Genomic DNA, 21,317 nt, shown 5'->3' with positions numbered 1-21,317 from the left:
GGCATCAAGGCTGCCTGCTCAGGATCCTTCAGTACTCAGTGCAGTTCAAGCCGTCATGGCCAATTAAAGCTATTTCTTTGAGCAAGATTGGTCCCCAATTGTCTTAATGATGGCTGACTTCTAAGAATCAAATCACACCCCCACCTAAATCTAGTCCTGGAACTTAACTTTGAGCTGCTCCAGCATGGTAATTGCTCAGTTTGCTTCCAAATAAAACACTTATTTTGTCAGCAATAAGAAATGAAATACTTACTATCACCGAAGAGGTTATATTCTTCACATCCTGGAGCAAGTTTATCTGCTTGTCCACAACACTGCCATGATCCTTCTGTCCAGAACTTTGGATGATATTTTGGTACTATAAATTCATTATTTCTTATTTCTAATTTCAAAAGAAAAGAAAAGTACAAATTAGCATCAAAGAATGATGATCACACAAGCTCCTTTGAGGAAAACAGATTCTAATTTGAGAACAGTCAGATCTTTTCCAAATCTAATGCTCCACAATGTCTGAAGCAGACTGAATGTATTCTTAGAAGTAATTTGTTTAAACTCATAAGTTGAAGTTGAAAGGTACTCCCCTCATGAAACCCTGGTGAGGTTAGAATTAGCTGCCTGAGGCCCACACATCAGGTACCAGGGCCACGTGCCATGGCTTTCTGCACTGCTGATATCATCAGCACTGAAATTTAACAAATAAACAGTGTGGAGCGACTAAAAACTTTTCAATCAAAATTACTCCTTCCACAGATGATATAGTAATAATTGTATCAATAACATTACCTAATCTAGTTAATCTTTCCAAAAGTGTTCTACAAAAGTTCTTATTTGCCATGCTATAGCAGTAACTGAAAATGGAGTTAAAGTGAAATAGTTGTCTGAATTGTTGGACCTACTCTATGCTATTGAACTACACACTCAATAAAGGAATCGGTTCTCTTCCCTGCTCTACTCAGGTAATTCAGCTGTAATATTATTGATTTCAGTATCTGAGGCTAGCCATCTAACAGGATGCAGTAAGATTCCTGTGTGTTATCATTACAACCTCTTCTGAGCATCAGTGTGGGAAATTTGGCTGTGTGGCTGTTATGGTGACTCCTCTGCTTTTGATGTATGCACTTTTTCTCCCACCATTGTTTCACTTGCCCTTTCCCAACATCATACATTATTCACAACCTAGGAAGGCTGATGGAACAACTACTCTAACAATTTTACTAATTCCACAAATTTGATCTTCTGCAAGTTCCATTTTCTAGTGAAAACTAGAACAGTTCAGCATGTGCTTTATTTATTTCCTTTCCTGCAAAACCTTTCCTAAAGCCAGGTTTGCTACATCCCCCAAATTATAAATTCAATATGAAGAACCATAACAATTTAAATGTCTCTTATTACCTCCTATCTCTGCATGCTTTTGAGACAGCGCTATTTTCCAAACATAGATACGCCATATTCCCAAAGTCAAAAATTTACTCTTCAGCAAAAAGGTGAACTTAATTCATTTTCCTAGTTTTATAGTTTTCCCGTACTAGGTATGACGTAACTCTACCAGGATAGCTACTGAGTGCAATTAAAGCTAACAAAGAAGCTGAAAATTTGAAGGAAATTTAAATTTAATTTAAATTGTGAAATCCCACTGACATAATGGGGAATTGATTTGAGGGCACACAAGCTTAGGAATTCACCTGCATAATTTTGCATGTCTTCTTGAAATTTGAAAATTTTTAAAAGTTATTTTCCACCAATTTTATGGAATTTCATTGAGTATATATATTCTTCACTGTGAGTAACGCAATCAACATCACTGAATCAAGATCCTAGATCTCCTGACCGGTGGGTACACAATCACTGCAGCAGCAGCTTACCACCACCTTCTCAAAGGCAATCAAGGATGAGCAATAAACACCAGCCTAACATGGTTGTGCAACAACTCAAAAATCCTCAGCAACTTTAACTTACCATGTATGTGTGGCCATGCAAAAAACTGTAAAAGTACCCCATACGAAACAAACCATCCATGCAAACAAAAATAAAAGAAGGACCTTAGCTATGCCCATATTCCATAGCGAATAAAGAATGAAATAGAAAAAGATTGTTACTTATAAATCTTACCTTCTTTTATTGCTTTCACCCACATGCTTCTGCTCTCAGCAGTTGGAGCAAAAACATATAAGGTATTACAATCATATATAACCTGGAACAAAAGAAGTTAAAGTTACAATAATGGGGCATAAAAATTCTGGCCATTGTATCACTCACATGGGATATAAAATTGTCAAAATTGACTCATGGCTCATCTCATTTTAAAAAGTAATAAAGGACTAATAAATATTTTAATTCAATCATAGTTTTGAAATATATAACAGGTAGAACAATGAGAAATATTTAACACAGTAATCCAGAGTGTTCAAGAGAAATATATTATCTTTAAAAGAACAAACTAACTAATATTGAAAAAGTATAGGTTAATAAAGAGAAAGTCATAATATAAGTAAATAGACATTAAAGGATTTGGTGACCGAAGGGAATACAGGTAGCAAAAGTTACCACAAACACATAAAATGAAAAAGAGTGGCTGAAGTAAACGTTGGTCCTTTAGAGGATGAGAAGAGGAACATAATAACTGGAAATGAGAAAACAACTGAGGTATTGAACAGGTATTTAGTGTCAGTCTTCAAGGTGGAAGACACAAATAACATGCCAAAAATTGATGACAGGAAGGCTATGGCAGATGAGGACCGAGAAACTATTATTACGAAAGAGGGAGTATTGGGCAAGTTAATGGGGCTAAAGGTAGACAAGTTTCCTGGCCCTGATGAAATGCACCCCAAGGTACTAAAAGAGATGGCAGGAGAAATAGCAAATGCACTAGTGGTAATTTACCAAAATTTGCTGGACTCTGGGATGGTGCCCGCAGATTGGAAAGCAGCAAATGTGATGCCATTCTTTAAAGGAGGTAGACAAAAGACGGTAACTACAGGCCAGTTAGCTTAATTTCTATAGATTCAAGCATTTTCTCTACTATCAAGGAGAAATAGTGAGACTTCTGGATATAAATTGTCCCATTGGTAAGACGCGGCTCGGGCTCATGAAAGGGGGGTCATGTTTGATTAATTTGGTGGAATTCTTTGAGAACATTACATGTGCAGTGGACAATGGGGAATCTGTGGATGTGGTGTATCTGGATTTCCAGAAGGCACTTGACAAGGTGCCACACCCAAAGACTGCTACATACAATAAAACTACACAGTGTTACAGGTAATGTATTAGCATGGAAAGAGGATTGGTTAACTAACAGAAAGCAAAGAGTGGGGGTAAATGGGTATTTTTCTGGTTGGCGATCAGTGACTAGTGGTGTGCCTCAGGAATCAGTGTTGGGACCGCAATTGTTTACAATTTACATAGATGATTTGGAGTTGGGGACCAAGTGTAGTGTGCCAAAATTTGCAGATGATACTAAGATGAGTGGCAGAGCAAAGTGCGCAGAGGATGCTGAAAGTCTACAAAGGGATGTAGATAGTCTAAGTGAGTGGGCAAGGATCTGGCAGATGGAGTACAATGTTGGTAACTGTGAGGTCATCCATTTTGGTAGGAATAACAACAAAATGGACTATTATTTAAATGGTAAAAAATTACAGCATGCTGCTGTGCAGAGGGACCTGGGTGTCCTTGTGCAGGAATCTCAAGTAATTGGTTTGCAGGTGCAGCAGTTAATTAGGCGGCGAATGGAATTTTGTCCTTCATTGCTAAAGGGATGGGGTTTTAAAACAGTGAGGTTATCTTGCAACTCCATAAGGTGCAGGTGAGGCCACACCTGGAGTACTGTGTACAATTTTGGTCTCCATACTTGAGAAAGGATATGGCGGGGCAGGTGCGAGAGGCCAGATGGCCTACTCCTGCTCCTAGTACTTATGTTATGTTCTTAATATGATTGGAAATAAGTCAAAAAATAATGAAACAATTATGAAAGCTACAGAATTAAATTAACAAACTATAAAGAAGAGTAAAGTATGGGACAATCATAGAAGCAACAAAAAAAAGGTATTAGACCATGATGGACTATACAAGTTAAAGTGACAAACATTCAGAAGAACACAGAGATGTGAGCAAGAGTAGACCATCAGGCCAATTGTGCCAGCTCCACCATTCAATATCATGGTTGATCTTGGATTTCAAATCAACCTTCCTGCCCACTCATTTGAGAGAATAACACAATGGTTGTGTTAGAAGATTGTCTTATTGATAACATTGGGCCTGAGCCATTTGCTCACTGTCCAAGCTTGATGCATCAATGGCATCCTGCAGGAGAATGGCTACCGCGATTAGATCATTTTGCACTGTATATCATGCAAAATCACGAACAAGCTGAAGACAGTCACTTTCGGCCCCAAAAATTACCTCAGACTACCCTGGAAGAGTATGGTACCTTAAAAACTTGAGCAACAGGTGAGTTTAGCTGTTTCACGTTGCTACCAAGCAATAGCACCATGAGTGTTATTCACCACTAACAGGATGCTGTTATAAAGAGGCCTTGCCTAGCACAGAATGAGTAAATGTGGTATATGAATCCAGTGCTGGTGTGGTGCTAGGTATGCAATCCAAACAACCCAAAGACTCATGGATTGCAATAAACAGCATGCGTGCAATAGGCAAGATCAGACCATTCCCAACCAGCCTTTGCTTGAAAGCCTCAAGAGCGTCCAACATTAGGTGCAATTCCATGATTGGAAAGCATCCACTAAATAATCCTCAGTGCACTCTTAATTACCCCGACACCAATTTATCATCATCAGTCGGATTTGCAGTGCATTTGCATAAATTACAAGCCATATATATTAATACACAAGGCCTTGTTCTTTGCAGACAAAGAAAATATATACACACATTGCACCGGTTTCTGTTAAACAAATTAAGTGATAGCCATTCACTGATTCATTCCTCAGGGCAACGCCTTGGCCTGGTTTAAATTTCATATAATGTTTGGCAAGTTGATATAGCCCCATAACAATGTCTGTAACAACCAGTGTTTCCTTCTCATACAGTATAATTTGTTTTTCCCTCTTATATTGGCATTCTTGAAGTGTCTTCCTGAGTGCAAGAATGGCCTCAACATGTCTCTTTTTTCAGGACTACTCAAGATTGGCAGGAACTCACTTGAGAGTAGCTTATAGGCCCCCTAGAAGTAATGGGGTATACAGGACTAAGTAATGGGGTATACAGGACTAAATAATGGGGAGTTATGACAAAGTTATAATGACAATCATTAGTGATTTTAATTTACACGCACGTTGCACAAACCAGCTCGACAATGATAGCCTGCAAGATGAGTTCAAAGTTCTTTTGAGATGAGTTCTCAGAGCAGCATGTTTGATAGCCAGAGAGCAGGGTAGTCTAGTTCTGATAATGTTCACTAAAACAAGATTAATTAATGACTTAATAATAAAGGAGCTCCTAGGTAGTAGTGATCATGGCAAGATTAACTTTCACATTCAGTTTGAGGGAGATAAGAGTGGGTCTGGGACGAGTGTTTTAAATTTAAATAAGGGCAATTACGAGAGTATGAAAACAGAACTGGCTAAAATGAATTGAAAAATTAGGTCAAGGAGTAGAACGCAATGGCATTGAACAAGTTATTTCATAAAACTCAGTAAAGATGCATTCCATTGAGAAAGAAAGGTTCTCGGGGAAGGACACACTGGATATGGCTATCTATACAAGTTAAAGGTAGCATAAAAAAATACAATTCCATGAAGATTGGCAGCAGAAGGCTGAACAGAATAAAAACAACAGCAAAGAATAATGAGGGAAAAATAAATGAGAGAAAACCAACTAAACATAAAAACAGGTAATAAGACTTTCTACAGGTGTTTAGAAAAGGAAAGTAAGCATTGATTAATAACAGAGGGAAACAGTAAATGAACTGAACAGATACTTGCATCTGTCTTTATTGTAGAAAACGGAAAATAACAAGCCAGAAATAATTGTGAGCCAAGTGGTGAAAATGATGGAGGAATTTAAAACAATTACAACCACCAAGGAACGGGTACTGAGAAAATTAGTAGAACTAAATGCTAATAAGTCCCCAGGTCTTGATTGACTTCACCCTATGGTTTTAAAAGAAGTGGCTGCTGAGATATTGGATGCATTAGTTTTAATCTTCCAAAATTACATAGATTCCATAATGGTCCCATCAGATTGGAAAATAGTGAATGGAATTTGTCTACTGAAGCAAGGAGGAAGACAGAAAATAGGAAACTACAGGCCAGTTAGCTTAACATATCTGATACAGCAAGTGCTGGACTCTATTATGAGGAGGTTATATCTGGGCACCAAGAAAATCTCTGTGCAATCAGACAGAGCAAAAATGGTTTTGTGAAAGGGAAGTAGTGTTTGTCTAATTTAAAGTTTTTTAAGCAAGTAACCAGCTAGGTGGATAATGGAGAACCTTTGGATGTGTTGTACTTAGATTTCCAGAAGATATCTGAAAAAGTGCCACATCAAACATTATTAAGCAAAGGTAAGAAATCACATATCATGGACAGCGGGTAGTTTGGCCAACAGGAAACAGACTGGGCATAAATGGGTCATTTTCAGGTTAGCAAAATGTGACAAGTGGCGTGCCACAAGGATCCGTGTTGGAGCCTCAAATATTTACATTGTATCAATGATTTAGATGAAGAGATTGAACGTTCGGTTGATAAGTTGCTGATGACACAAAGATAGGTTGGAAAATAAGTTGAGAGGAAAAATTTCCTCTCTCAATGAAATTGTGGAATTCTCTTCCACAGAAGGCTGTGGAAACTAAGTCACTGAAAGTATTCAAGGAAGAGATAGATAAAGTTTTAGATTTTAATGACATCACATGATATAGGGAGAAATCAAGAATGTGGCGTTGAGGTAAAGGATTAACCATGATCATATTGAATGGTGGAGCAGGGTCAAAGGCCCAAATGGCCTACTCCTGCTCTTAGTTTCTATGTAAAAAACATAAAAGGCCTGCAAAGGATATAGATAGGTCAGGTGAGTGGACAAAAAAAAAAGCAGCAAAAGATTCATGTTGGAAAATGTGAGCTTGTCCACTTTGGCAGGAAGAATTTTTAAAAAAGCACATTTTCTAAATAGGGATTATAGAGAGTGATCTGGATGTCTTGGTGCATGAATCAGGAAAATTTAGTGCAGAGGTACAGCAAATAATTGGGAAGGCATATGGAATGTTGTTACTTACTGGAAGGTTAGGGATGTTTTGCTACAGTTGTATAAGGCATTGGTGAGACCACATCTAGAGTACCGTACATAGTTTTGACCTTAAGAAAGGTATAACACATGCCCAGAGCTCCAAGAAAATCAGGGGATATAGGTGAATGTCGTGGCCATCACTAAGGAGAAGCTTCAGACTGAAAAGTCTGAAGGTGGAAAGTAACTTGAACTGGATGGAATACACCTGAGCGTTCTAAAACAGATAGCTGAGGAAATTGTGGGGACATTGCTGAAAAATCACCACCAATCAATCAAGGCAGGGAGGGTCCCTGAGCTCTGAAAAGTAGCTAACATAACACCGCTGTTTAAGAAGGGAGGGAGACAGCAGGCAGGAAGTGATAGGCCGGTTAGCTTGGCTTCGGTCATTGGCAGGATTTGAGAATCCATTATTAAAGAGGAGATCACGGAGTACTTCAGAGTGCATGATAAAATAGGACTGAGTCAGCATGGCGTCGTCAAGGAGAAGTCATGTCTGACAAATCTGTTTGAGTTCTTTGAGAAGGTAACAAGGAAGTTACATAGAGGAGAAACAGTAGACATAACTTATTTAGATTTCCAAAAGACCTTTGACAAGGTGCTGCATAGGAAATTGTTAAATGAGTTAAGAGCCCACGGTGTAAAGGATAAAATTTTGGGACGGATAGAGGATTGGCTGGCTGGCAGACAGCAAAGAGTGGGGATAGAGGGATTTTTTTCAGGATGGCAGCCGAGGACTAGTGGCGTGCCTAAGGAGCCAGTGCTGGGAACCACAACTTTTCACAATATACATTAATGATTTGGAGGAAGGAACTGAAGGCATTGTTGCTAAGTTTGCAGATGATACAAAGATATGTAGAGAGACAGGTAGTATTGAGGAAGCGGGGGGACTACAGAGGGACTTGGGCAGGGTAGGAGAGTGAGCAAAGTAGTGGCAGATGGAATACAATGTGGAAAAGTGTGAGGTTATGAACTTTGGAAGGAAGAGTGAAGGCATAGATTATTTTCTAAATGGGGAAATGCTTAGGAAATCAGAAACACAAAGGAATTTGGGAGTCATTGTTCAAGATTCTCCTAAGGTTAGTTGTCAGTTAGGAAGGCAAATGCAATGTTAGCATTCATGTCAAAAGGGCTAGAATACAAGAGCAGGGATGTACTTCTGAGGCCTTATGAGGCTCTGGTCAGATCCCATTTGAAGTAGTTTGAGCAGTTTTGGGCCCCGTATCTAAGGAAAGATGTACAGGCCTTGGAAAGGTCCAGAAGTTGTTCAAAAGAATGTTCCCTGGAATGAAGAGCTTGTCATATGAGAACAATTGAGGACTCTAGGTCTGTACTCATTGGAGTTTAGAAGGATGAGGGGGGATCTTATTGAAACTTACAGGATACTGCAAGGCCTGGATAGAGTGGATGTGGCGAGGATGTTTCCACTAGTAAGAAAACCTAGAACCAGAGGGCACAACCTCAGGCTAAAGGGATGATCCTTTACAACAGAGATGAGGAGGAATTTCTTCAGACAGAGAATGGTGAATCTGTGGAACTTTACTGCAGAAAGCTGTGGAGGTCAGATCATTGAGTGTCTTTAAGTTCTGATTAGTAAGGGCAATGAGAAAAATATCAGCCGTGACTGAATGGAGGAGCAGACTCGATGGACTGAGTGGCCTGATTCTGCTCCTATGTCTTATGGTTTTATTGGTCAGAGAAGCAATTCAGAGAAGATTCACTAAACTGACTTCTAGGATAAGGGTAACCTTCTGAGGAAATCAGATTGGGTGGTCAATCAGATCTGGCATGATTTTATTAAATGACAGAGCAGGTAAGGGAGCCAAATGCTGCACTGCTGTTCCTAACTCTTATGTTGTACATTCTAATTGTTTGCTGTACCTGCATGCTAATTTTGATTTCCTTGTTTCCGATCATCGTTCACGAATTTCACACCTTTTAAAAAATATTCTGCTTTTCTACTCTATCTTGTTGCCCACTCACATAACCTGTCCATCCATGAGGCGTAGTCAGGGAGACGATAGTGGGAAGTCCCATGTTGGGAGTTTGAAGGAGGATCATGGTGGGTCAGTGGTATAGATACCTGGAAGAAGTGGTAGTTCTCTGTGCAGTTGAGGGCTAAGCAACTATCCTGAGTTCTTTCTGCTGCTACCTGTTTGATGGCAAGATGGTAGACAGCAACAAGCTGTACACTGGGAATTACTGTTGTTTTCAGAGGTCAGTGACTGACTTGGCTTCAGGTCCATATGGCAATATTACACGTTCTAACAACTTGAGGGAGGTCATGTGACATAACTCCCGCTGCTTCTCCTAGGGTGTTGGACAAAGGACATATTTTCTCAGGCCTGAAATCTTAAGTTGTGAAATAGGAGTCAGGATTCCTTTTGTCCTTGGAGACAGTGGGCAGGATTTTCTGACTGTGCTCATCCCGAAACCAGAAAATCCTGCCAGAGGTCAACGGTCTGCCCCCTCTTGCCCGCTCCGATTTCCATGGTAGTCAGGACAGCAAATTTTGCCCCAGCGTTGCTGGGGACCAGAATTCTTCTTTAGAAATGCAAGGAAGCTTTATGCTGTTCCAGGAAATGGCATTAGCACCTTTTATTGTTTAAAAAGATAGCATCTCTGATAGTTTGCCTCAAGTTTAGAAATTCCTCTGGTATGAGCCTCGTCAGGGTAACCATGATGTGCAGATGCCAGCGTTGGACTGGGGTGGGCACAGTAAGAAATGTTTGTGAACCCAACTCTGTTCACCTGAAGGAACAGTGCTCCAAAAGCTTGTGATACCAAATAAACCTGTTGGATATTAACCTGGTGTTGAGATTTCTTACTATATTGTCAGCTTGGATCTGGAATGTCTCACTTGCTGCAACTTGCAGCAAGCACCTCCTCCAAGTCTTGATCTCATTTGCATCTTAGCCAAAAGGCCAAGATGCCGCTTTAAAAAATTGTTTCAAATGAGATTTCATGCTATATTGTCTATTATAATAATTTTATAGATTAGCCCAGTTGACCAAGATATGTATTAATATTTTCCTTCCTTTCTCATTAGGGCCTTAATGAAGCATTACCAAACTTGCAGCATGGATGTTTAATGAATTTCAATATAGGCAAGTGTAAAATGGTGCACTTTAGAAGATTAAATGCAGCCACATACTGAATTACTCAGCAGGTCAGGCAGAATCTGGGAAGAGGAAAACACAAATGCTGCAGATGGCAACAGAAAGCAGTAAATTACAGGTCAGCTAGCCTAACATCTGTCATTGGTAAATTACTAGAAGCCATTACTGAGGAGGTTACAGCAGGATATTTAGAAAATCCTAATTTGATCAGGGAGAGTCAGCATGGGTTTATGAAAGTGAAATCATATTTAATTATTCTGAAAATGAGGAGGAAAGGCTACTGACCCCAGGAGGATTGAACCCCAGTAATTCCTTATTTTTAAAACTTAGAAGATTAAGACAAAAACTTAAGCACATAAAGTTAAAATAGTCTAACAGAAGATCCCCTGCCTCACCCATCCCCCCCAACGACCTGTCCAAAAAATTGGTCAGAACAGTGTTCTTGGCAACAACTCCTTTACAGATTTTGAACTATAACAATTCAGTAATATTATTCAAGCCCAATAATTGCTGTCATTTTAATAAAGGTACATCACATGACTTCTCAAATACCTTCAGTCTGATGTGGAAACCCAAAATAAAAGTTCAGAAACAGGCTCCCTGAAAATGAAGACTTTTCTGGCTTGACTGGATGGCTGCTTCAAATTCACCACTGTTACACCTTCGCTCAGCACAGATCTGAACTCAAAACATCTCCTTCACACAACCAGCTAAACACTTTCCTCTGAATATCTTTTTCCCTTTCATCTCAGATTTAGTTGCACTGAAACATCTCTTCTAAAATATAAAAACCTTTCATGCTTTCCTACTGCCCATATTTTCAGATCAATAGAATTTAATATTCTGCTTCCTGTCTATTTATTAAAACATTTATTAGTAGTAAATGGTCTTTCCTTCGAAAGTCCCCCTTAGGAATTCACCAGCTGAAAAGGCAAGATCCTACCTATCTCATAATGCAGGTTTTTGATAGACAAGGGAGTCAAGGGTTTGGGTTAGTTCAGACAACAGCCAAATAAGCTATGAGCTTATTGAATTACAGAACAGGCTTGAAGAGCTAAACGGTTTATTCCTGCTCTTTAGTCCCATGTTCCAGAGTTATTCCAGCATTTTCTGCTTTTATTTCAGATTTTCAGCATACACAGTATTTTGCTTTTCTATGAAGCCACATATTGCTCCGAAAATCAGAGTCTAAATAAGGACAGAGAGAGGAGAGTGAATAGGCCAAATGGCCCCTCTGCTTGCTCTGCTATTCAACAAGATCCTGACTGATTGTCAAGGTCAACCCCACTTTCCCACCCAATTCTGAAATGGTGGGATGGAACAAATCCATTCAGATGTGTTTCAGCTTCTAAGTTTGATGTAGTGATGTAACATATCCTGTTCTCTTAAAGTCCAAAAATCTCTATTTCAAATGACTGAGCATCCACATTGCTCTCAAAAATTAACAACCATTTGGAGTGAAGAATGCTACAAATGTACACACAAGAGAAATTCACCCTATGTTTCTCATGAAACCTCAACAATTAACCTTTCCACAATGCGAATAATGCCTTTTCAGCAACAGTAAATATAATATGCAAATTAAACAAGTTGTATTTAAATTCATGTCCCCGGCATGCAGGTTTTTCCTAAGATTAATCTGAATTCAGATTTTTTTTTATTGACTGGAGCACCGTTCTCATCCTTGATAATAATTTTAAAGAAAATTTAGTTTTGATTTTGTAATAGTGAGCATTAACTTGTCCATTTGACAATTAATTTGTTCAATACCCCCAGTTTCTCAAGTGGGATATTATCCATGTTGTGATACCACATGAAAAAAAAACACAAAATACAAAATTAGTTATACAATAATTAGTTTAAATAATTGAATGAATTGTTCACATTAAGGTTACATTTACTGTATATTTGCTTTGCAGCGTGAGCCACAGGTCACATTTTATTGGCAGTTTAAAATACAAAGGCATTGGGCAGGAAATTGTGGAACTACCCACTTCCTTCATAGATAGGCAGCTACTCTACTAAGTAATATGCATGCAGCACAGAACAAATAATGTAAACCTCTTTGCATCCAATAAAAAGCTGCTCATTTAGACAAATTTAACTTCATGTTTCAATTGTTTTTGCACACTATAATGGACTGATAATTTTCAGAAACAGAAACTACATTCGGAATTGCTATAATCTTCCCATAATATAATAAAGTGAAGGGCTGATTATCTTATTTAGAGCAAAAGTCCTCCAGATTCTGGAAAGATAGAAAATTGATCACAATGATTCCGCCAATAGTCAGAGTTTGGGTGAGGGATGATTCTAGAGATAGAGTAACAAGGAACTTCTGCTTCTCCTGGCACAACCAAAAACATTTTTTTAAATGTATTTTTAAACATATCGTAAGCTGTTTTGTAAATTTCTCCTTTCTGAATTTTTAGCTAATGCATAGGACCTTGATTCCAACCTTGTCTTAGGACTCCAATATGCAAGATGACAACAATCAGAACAGCAATTTAAATGTGTCAGTAAGTGACCTGACACCATTTCTGGGCCACCATTTTTTGGGAAAGAACATCCAATAAACAGGCTGACAAATAACAGAGTTATATTTGAAGGTGTCAGAGAATTATTGATTGAAAGACATGTCATTAGTAGATTGACAGACCAACGAATGAATGAAATTGCTGTTAATTAAGTGCGGGTCAGATAAATCTGATCAAAAAAACATAGCTATTCTACTTTTTTTGGCATGAAATCTGATATCTTTTGTGAAAGCCTGTTAGCACATTAGCTGTTGTAGGTGGAACTACTGATCTCCCATTTTGGCCAAAATGAGATTTGTCTCGTCTTAATATTGTTAATTTGTTATATTTTTGATTCTAACATGTCAACTAGTTTAAGAATTTCATCGAACTGAATCAACTTCTCCTTGCCTTTGTGAAATGAAATGTTTAATGAAAAGATTTAGTCTTTAAATTAATCAGGCCTCCTAAAATAATTTCCCACAATTGCCTTACTGAACTGTTCCTACCTCAAGAAGGCCCCTTTGTCGATTATAATGAAAGATGCACCATTTAGCTGGTTGCATTTTCCTTTTGAGGTAATTTTATTCTGCATGCCTTCTCTTGTGCCTGCTTGCTGCAGACAGTCAAAACTCACAAATGAATTCAAGCGTTGACAAGTTACCTCCTTTTCTATGTTTAAACTAGGTTTAGTTTAGATTTGGCATAATTAGCTAAATATTGGCTAAATAAATGCAATATGCCTGAATGACTAAAGTCCAGTGGCTCTGACATCCAATATCATAAAGTGCTTTGAAAGGTTAGTCATGGCACGAATTAATTCCAGTCTCCTGGGCTGCCTGGATCCACTACAGTTCACCTATTGCCGCAACAGGTCCCAGCAGATGCCTGTACCCGGCACTCAACCCTGGGACACCTAACAAAGACACCTATGTCAGACTCCTATTTATTGACTACAGCTCAGTCTCCAACACCATTTTCCTAAAAAACTCATCTCCAAACTCCATGGCGTGGGCCTCGGCTCCTCCCTCTGCGACTGTATACTTCTCTCTGGCTTACATGGGGTCCTTATTAATGCTGGCTGCTTTGCCCGTCTGCAACTGGGTCCTGAATTTCCTAACCCACAAACCACATTCAAAAAGGATAGGCAACAACACCTCCTCCATGATCATCCTCAACACCAGTGTCCCACAAGGCTGTGTTCTCAGCCCCTACTATGCTCCTTATACACCTATGACTGTGTGGCCAAATTCCTCTCCAACTCGATTTTCCAAGTTTGCTGACAACAACACCTTAGTGGGTCAGATCACAAACAATGACAAAACAGAATACAAGAATGAGAGAATCTGGTGAACTGGTGCGATGACAATCCCTCAATGTCAACAAAACAAAGTAGATTGTCATTGACTTCAGGAAGCATAGTGGAGAACATGCCCTTATCTACATCAATGGGGATGAAGTAGAAATGGTTGAGAGCTTCAAGTTTTTAGGTGACCAGATCACCAACAACCTGTCCTCATCCCTAGACTAAGGAAGACTAGGAAATTTGGCAAGTCAGCTACCACTCTTACCAACTTTTACAGATGCACTGTTAAAAGCATTCTTTCTGGTTATATCACAGCTTGGTATGGCTCCTGCTCTGTCCAAGTCCACAAGAAATCCCAAAAAGTCGTGAATGTAGCCCAATCCATCATAAACCAGCTTCCCATCCATTGACTTTGACTACACTTCCTGCTGCCTCGGCAAAGCAGCCAGTATTATTAAGGACCCCACATCAGCCAGACATTCTCTCTTCCAGAGAGAAAGATACAGAACTCTGAGATTATGTGCCAACTGACTAAAGAACAACTTCTTCCCTGTTGCAATCAGGCTTTTAAGTGGACTTACCTCACACTACGTTGATCTTTCTCTGCACCCTAACTTTGACTGTAACACTACATTCTGCATCCTCTTTTCTTTCTCTATGTATGGCACGCTGTGTATCATGCGCAAGAAACAATATTTTTCCTTATATACTTATACATGTGACAATAATAAATCAAATCAAATTCAAAATTCTGTGAGATAAGTGAAAGTTAAAATTGCAGAGGCACTAGTCATAATTTTTCAGTTTTTCTTAGACTTAGAGGACTGGAGCATTGCAAGTGTTGCACCCTTATTCAAAAAAGTGTGCAAAAATAAGCCCAGCGACTACACGCCAGATAGCTATGACACCAAGATTGGTGGAACGGCAAATTGTGCGGAGGGTGTGGAGAGTCTGCAGAAGGATCTAGATAGGCTGGGCGAATGGGCCAGGAAATGGCAAATGGAATTTAATGTTGGCAAGTGCGAGGTGGTCCACTTTGGTAGGAATAATGGTAGGAAGGATTATTACTTACGTGGCGAAAAACTGCAGCAGGCGACGGTGCAGAGGGACCTCGGGGTCCTTGTGCATGAGTCGCAAAAACCCAGCTTGCAGGTGCAGCAGGTGGTCAGGAAGGCGAATGGGATGCTGGCCTTCATAGCGAGGGGGATTGAATATAAAAGTAGGGAGGTCTTGCTGCAGCTGTATAGGGCATTGGTGAGGCCGCAGCTGGAGTACTGTGTGCAGTTTTGGGCGCCGTACTTATGCAAGGATATTTTGGCCTTGGAGGGAGTGCAGAGGAGGTTTACTAGGCTGATGCCGGAGTTGAGGGGGTTGAGCTATGAGGAGGTTGAGCTATGAGGAGAGGCTGAATAAACTAGGCTTGTACTCGTTAGAGTTTAGAAGAATGAGGGGAGATCTCATTGAGACGTATAAGATGATGAATGGAATGGATAGGATAGAGGTGGAGAGACTCTTCCCGCTCAGAAAGGATAGTAGGACTAGGGGGCACAGCCTCAAGGTAAAGGGGGGGGGTGGTTTAGAACGGAGTTGAGGAGGAACTTCTTCACTCAAAGGGTGGTGAATCTCTGGAATTCTCTGCCCGTTGAAGTGGTGGAGGCTACCTCGCTAAATATTTTTAAGATGCGGGTTGATGGGTTTTTGATAAGAGAGGGGATTAAGGGTTATGGGGAGAGGGCGGGAATGTGGAACTGAGCCACGACAGATCAGCCATGATCTTACTGAATGGCGGGACAGGCTCGAAGGGCTAGATGGCCTACTCCTGCTCCTATTTCTTATGTTCTTATGGTGGTAGAGGATCATCTTGAAACAATAATTTGGGACAAGATTAATAGTTACATGGATAAAAATCATTATATTAAGGAACGTCAATGTGGATTTCTTCAGGCGAAGTCATTTTTAACTAACTTGCTGGGTGCTGGGATTTTTGAAGAGGTAACAGAGAAGATTGATTGGGTAATGCAGTTGATGGACTTTCAAGAGGCACTTGATGCAGTGCCACACAAAAGAGTTGTGAAAAAAGTTACAACAAATGGAGTAAAAGGAACTGCAGCAACATGGGTCATGGGTACAGAATTGGTTAAGTGACAAGAGGGAGAGAGTAGTAGTAAGTGGATATTTTTCAGCCCAGAGGAAGATTTGTAATGGAGTTCTCCAGAGGTCAGTGTTGGGGCCCTTGCACTTCCCGATGTATACGAATGACCTGGTGTAGAGGGTACAATTTCAAATTGTGCAGGTTTTACAAATCTTGGATACATTATAAATTTTGACAAGGGTAATGTAGAACTTCAAAAGGATATAAACAAGTTGGTGGAATCGTTAACAGGTAGAAGATGAAGTTCCATGTGGAGAAATGAAGTTATTCATTTTAGTAGGAAGAACAACGAGACACAACATAAAAGGGTGACAAATACACTTATGGGTGTATATGTGCATAAATCATGGAAGGTGGCAGGAATGTTGAGAGCGCAGTTAGTAAAACATATGGTATCCTAGACTTTATTAATAGGGACATTGGGTACAGGAGCAAGAAGGATTTTTCAAGCTTGTGTAAGACACTAGTTCGGCCTCAATTTGAATTTTGCACATCGCAATTTAGGAATGGTGTGGCGGGATTGGGGATGGAGAAAAAATTTACAAAACTGATTCCAAGGTTGAGGAACTTCACGTACATAGATAGATTGGAGAAATTGGAACAGTTGTCCTTGGAGAAAAAAGGCTGAGGGGAAATTTAATAGAGGTATTCAAAACCAGGAGGAATCTGGACAGTGTAGATAGGGAAAAACAATTCCCACTCATGAAAGGATCAAGAACTGGCCATAGATTTAAAGTAATTGTTAGAAGAAGCAAAAGTGACATGAGGAAAAGCTCTATTACAGAACAAGTCGTTAGGGTCTGTACTGCACGTCTGGGAATGTGGCGGAGGCAGGTTCAATTGGAAATTAGGAAATTAGACTTATCTGAAAAGGAAGAATATGCAGGATTACAGGGGGAGACAGGACAATGGAACTAGGCAAACTGCTCATTTGGAAAGTCAGTGCCGACAACGATAGGCCAAATGGCCGCCTTCTGTGCTGTAACATTTTTGAGATTCTGTGAACAGGTTCTATACTTATTAGCAAACACCACTACATGGACAATCTTTGCCTGAAATAATTGCTTTAACTAGAACAATTAGAAAAATGTTTCTTTGGCTGTGTTATAAAATAATTCTTTATTCGCCAATTTCAGCAACAAAATTATTTCCTTCCCAGCGCCACCACATATTCGAATTACATTAGCTTTGTCCCATAAAAATCAATTTTAGGCCCCTTGTATTCATAAGAACATAAGAAATAGGAGCAGGAGTAGGCCATCTAGCCCTTCGAGCCTGCCCCGCCATTCAATAAGATCATGGCTGATCTGTCGTGGCTCAGTTCCACATTCCCACCCTCTCCCCATAACCCTTAATCCCCTCTCTTATCAAAAACCCATCAACCCGCATCTTAAAAATATTTAGCGAGGTAGCCTCCACCACTTCAACGGGCAGAGAATTCCAGAGATTCACCACCCTTTGAGTGAAGAAGTTCCTCCTCAACTCCGTTCTAAACCGCCCTCCCTTTATCTGGAGGCTGTGCCCCCTAGTCCTACTGTCCTTTCTGAGCAGGAAGAGCCTCTCCACCTCTATCCTATCCATTCCATTCATCATCTTATACGTCTCAATGAGATCTCCCCTCATTCTTCTAAACTCTAACGAGTACAAGCCTAGTTTATTCAGCCTCTCCTCATAGCTCAATCTCCTCAACTCCGGCATCAGCCTAGTAAACCTCCTCTGCACTCCCTCCAAGGCCAAAATATCCTTGCGTAAGTGTGGCGACCAAAACTGCACACAGTACTCCAGCTGTGGCCTCACCAATGCCCTATACAGCTGCAGCAAGACCTCCCTACTTTTATATTCAACCCCCCTCGCTATGAAGGCCAGCATCCCATTCGCCTTCCTGACCACCTGCTGCATCTGCAAGCTGGGTTTTTGCGACTCATGCACAAGGACCCCGAGGTCCCTCTACACCATCGCTTGCTGCAGTTTTTCGCCACGTAAGTAATAATCCTTCCTACCATTATTCCCGAGAGCATTATAGTTTTGTTGTGCACCATGACTGTCAATAGCTGTTAATTAATTAGAATGTTTACACTTGCTATCAGCAGGGACTACACAAAATAGCAAAAAGGGGCATTTTCTATCCAATAACAAAACAGGATGATAATAGGAGGCTTTCGTTTCAAAGGAAAGGCAGTCTCAGTTCACTGGGAAAAGAGTTCTTAATCTCTGTGAACGTCAATTGAAGTTAACCAATAACTTTTCACGCAATAAAAAGATAAAATGCTGGAAAATTTGAGCAGGTCTGACAGCATCTGTGGAGAGAGAATAGAGCCAATGTTTTGAGTCTGGATGACCATTGGTCAGAGCTTTGCATGCATCAGTTCAAGCAACTGCCACATAAAGGAATTGTATCAACAACTTTACTCAAATAATATATTATTAAACCTTTGATCATTGACAAATAAGTCACACAAAGGCTGGTGCACTTCTACATTTGACTTATCTAATCAATTGAAAATGACAAGTATATCAAGTTGTTAATTCTACCAATAAACCATTCTGGGCACTATTATGCAGCTTTTCCATTCAACAAGATAGCAAATGTACACAATGCTGTGATAATATGGTTGGCACAGTCAACATGTTTGCAGATGGAAGAGGTGCTGTCCATTAAACATTCAAATTAGAACCGGAAACTTTTCATTGTTCTGTTACAGAATTAAAATAAGTTAAACCACATCCCATTAATCCCCTTCCTTCTTTTGATATGTAGCCCCAGCTGACAGCAAGTGTGAACATTCTAATTAACAGCTATTGACACCGTCACATGGGAAGGAGCGAGACATAGGGAGCAGGATTCTCCAGCCACACTTGCCTCAAAACTGAAAAATCCCGCTCAAGGTCAATGAATCTTTGCATAGTCCACCCGCTACAATTCCTGTAGCGGGTGCGACGGGAGAATTCCGGCCCAGTAGTGTCTCTACTTATTAAGGTTTTTAAAATAGAGTTTTACTGCTTTATTAATCAATGCATTGTTAACTAGCTATTAGAATGCTTAGAGGTGAGACAGAAATCTGTCTGAACAACAATTGAAGAACACCAGCTTTGGTGTTTGCAGAAGACATTTAAAAAGTTGCAAACTGATGAGCCGAACTTTGACATGATCCTCCACAGGCCTTGTCGGCTGACAGTGTCAAAGGCTTTCACAAGGTCAACAAAGGTTGTGTAGAGCTCACGGTTCTGCTCCTGACACTTTTCCTGAAGTTGACACGCAGCAAAAATCATGTCAATAGTCCCGCGACCTTTGCAGAAGTTGCACTTTGACTCTGGAAGCAGGCCCAGCTCCGGATGAGTGACCATTTTTTGCGAGGGTTTTTCCTGTGATGGAGAGCAGCAAGATTCCTCAGTGGTTGTCACATACTTGCCGATTGCCCTTCCTCTTGTAGAGGTGTACGATGGAATCATCTTTAAGTTCCCCAGGAAGGGATTCTTGCTTCCAAAAGGACTGGAACAACTCGGTGAGCTTCTCGATAAGTAAAGGACCAGCAGTTTTGTAGACCTCTGCAGATATGGCACCTGGCCCTGGGGCTTTGCCACTGGATAGCTGGCTGACGGCTTTCGTGACTTTAGCTACTACTGGCAGTTTTGTAGACCTCTGCAGATATGGCACCTGGCCCTGGGGCTTTGCCACTGGATAGCTGGCTGACGGCTTTCGTGACTTTAGCTACTACTGGTGGGTCATCCATGGAGCTGTTGATATTGACCTGGGGAATCCTGTCTATTGCCTCATCATTAATAGATGAGGGTCTGTTGCGGACAGCTCCAAAGTGTTCAGCCCAGCTCTGCACAATCTGAGCCCTCTCTGTAATGAGAATTGTACTATCTGTACTCAGGAGGGGGGAACTCCCGAGAGATCGAGGTCTGTAGAGTGTGTTGAGGGCTTCATAGAACCATTTCAAGTCGTTCCTGTCAGCGGATCCCTGTATTTCATCTGCCCTGACGCTCAGCAAGGCATCCTGCATTTTACGCAGTTTATTCTGGACTGTCCTGCGAGCATTGGTAAAAGCATTTTTCTTGGCAGCTGATGATGGGCTGTTCTGACAGGCCCGATGAAGACAGTGCTTTTCAACAAGTAAAGCCTGTATCTCCTCATCATTCTCATCGAACCAGTCATGCTGCTTGCAGGTAGACGACCCGAGCGTCTTCAGCGCAGATGTATGGACAGCATCCCTGAAGCATTCCCAGTTGTCCTCAGCGAAGACTGAGGTATAGATCAGCAAGTTAATTTCTAAGTCTTCAGCCAGTGCTGAAGCTATGCTGGGATTCTTTAGCTTGGCTGCATTGATTCTTTTCATAACCTTGCCTCCTTGTGGTCGCCTCTTGGGTTTGATGCAGAGCCTCATTTTGGAGACAATGCGCCTGTGATCTGTCCAGCAGTCAGCACCACACACGGCCTTGGTCACTGACATCCTGCCTGTCTTTTCTCCTGACAATGACATAGCTGATAAGATGCCAATGCTTAGAGACGGGGTGCATCCAGGAGGTCTTGTTATGGGTAGGCAGACGGAAGGTTGTGTTGGTGATGACGAGGTTGTGTGCTGCACAGGTCTTCATTAAGAGTAAGCCACTGCTGTTACACTTGCCCTCTCCATGCCTCCCAATGACTCCCTGCCAGATTGCAGAGTCACACCCCACTCTTGCATTGAAATCGCCAAGTAAGATCAGCTGGTCAGTATTGCTCACTGCTGATAGTAGGGTGTCTAGTTCTTCGTAAAACTTGTCTTTCATCTCATCCGGGTTGCTCATTATGGGGGCATAGGTGCTGATCAGGGTGGCTTGACTTCTGTTCTGCAGCGGAAGCTGTAATGTCATAAGCCAAACATTCATACCCTTGGGCAGACTAGTGAGTTTCCAAACAAGGTGACTCCTGGAGGTGAATCCAACTCCAGCATCACGACACTCATCGCTGCTGCGACCGCTCCAGAAAAAAGTGTAACCACCTCCAGTTT

General features: G+C 40.7%; 1 protein-coding gene across 1 annotated transcript in view; it reads right to left on the bottom strand.

The window, feature by feature from the left end:
• Positions 1-21,317, bottom strand: part of LOC145342369 (tyrosine-protein kinase Tec-like) — a 152,824-nt gene that overhangs the window by 71,228 nt on the left and 60,279 nt on the right. The window contains exons 5-6 of the mRNA XM_080187901.1: positions 2,110-2,191; positions 254-382 (exon numbers count right to left, since the gene is read on the bottom strand). Of these exons, the coding sequence (XP_080044027.1) occupies positions 254-382; positions 2,110-2,191 (211 nt within the window). The remainder of the gene's footprint in view (positions 1-253; positions 383-2,109; positions 2,192-21,317) is intronic.

This window comes from Carcharhinus amblyrhynchos, chromosome 1, assembly GCF_965287045.1.
Source record: "Carcharhinus amblyrhynchos chromosome 1, sCarAmb.v2.hapA, whole genome shotgun sequence".
NCBI classification, from domain to species: domain Eukaryota; kingdom Metazoa; phylum Chordata; class Chondrichthyes; order Carcharhiniformes; family Carcharhinidae; genus Carcharhinus; species Carcharhinus amblyrhynchos.
Note: the sequence above shows the minus strand (reverse complement) of the source record. Positions and strands in the feature narration are given on the sequence as shown.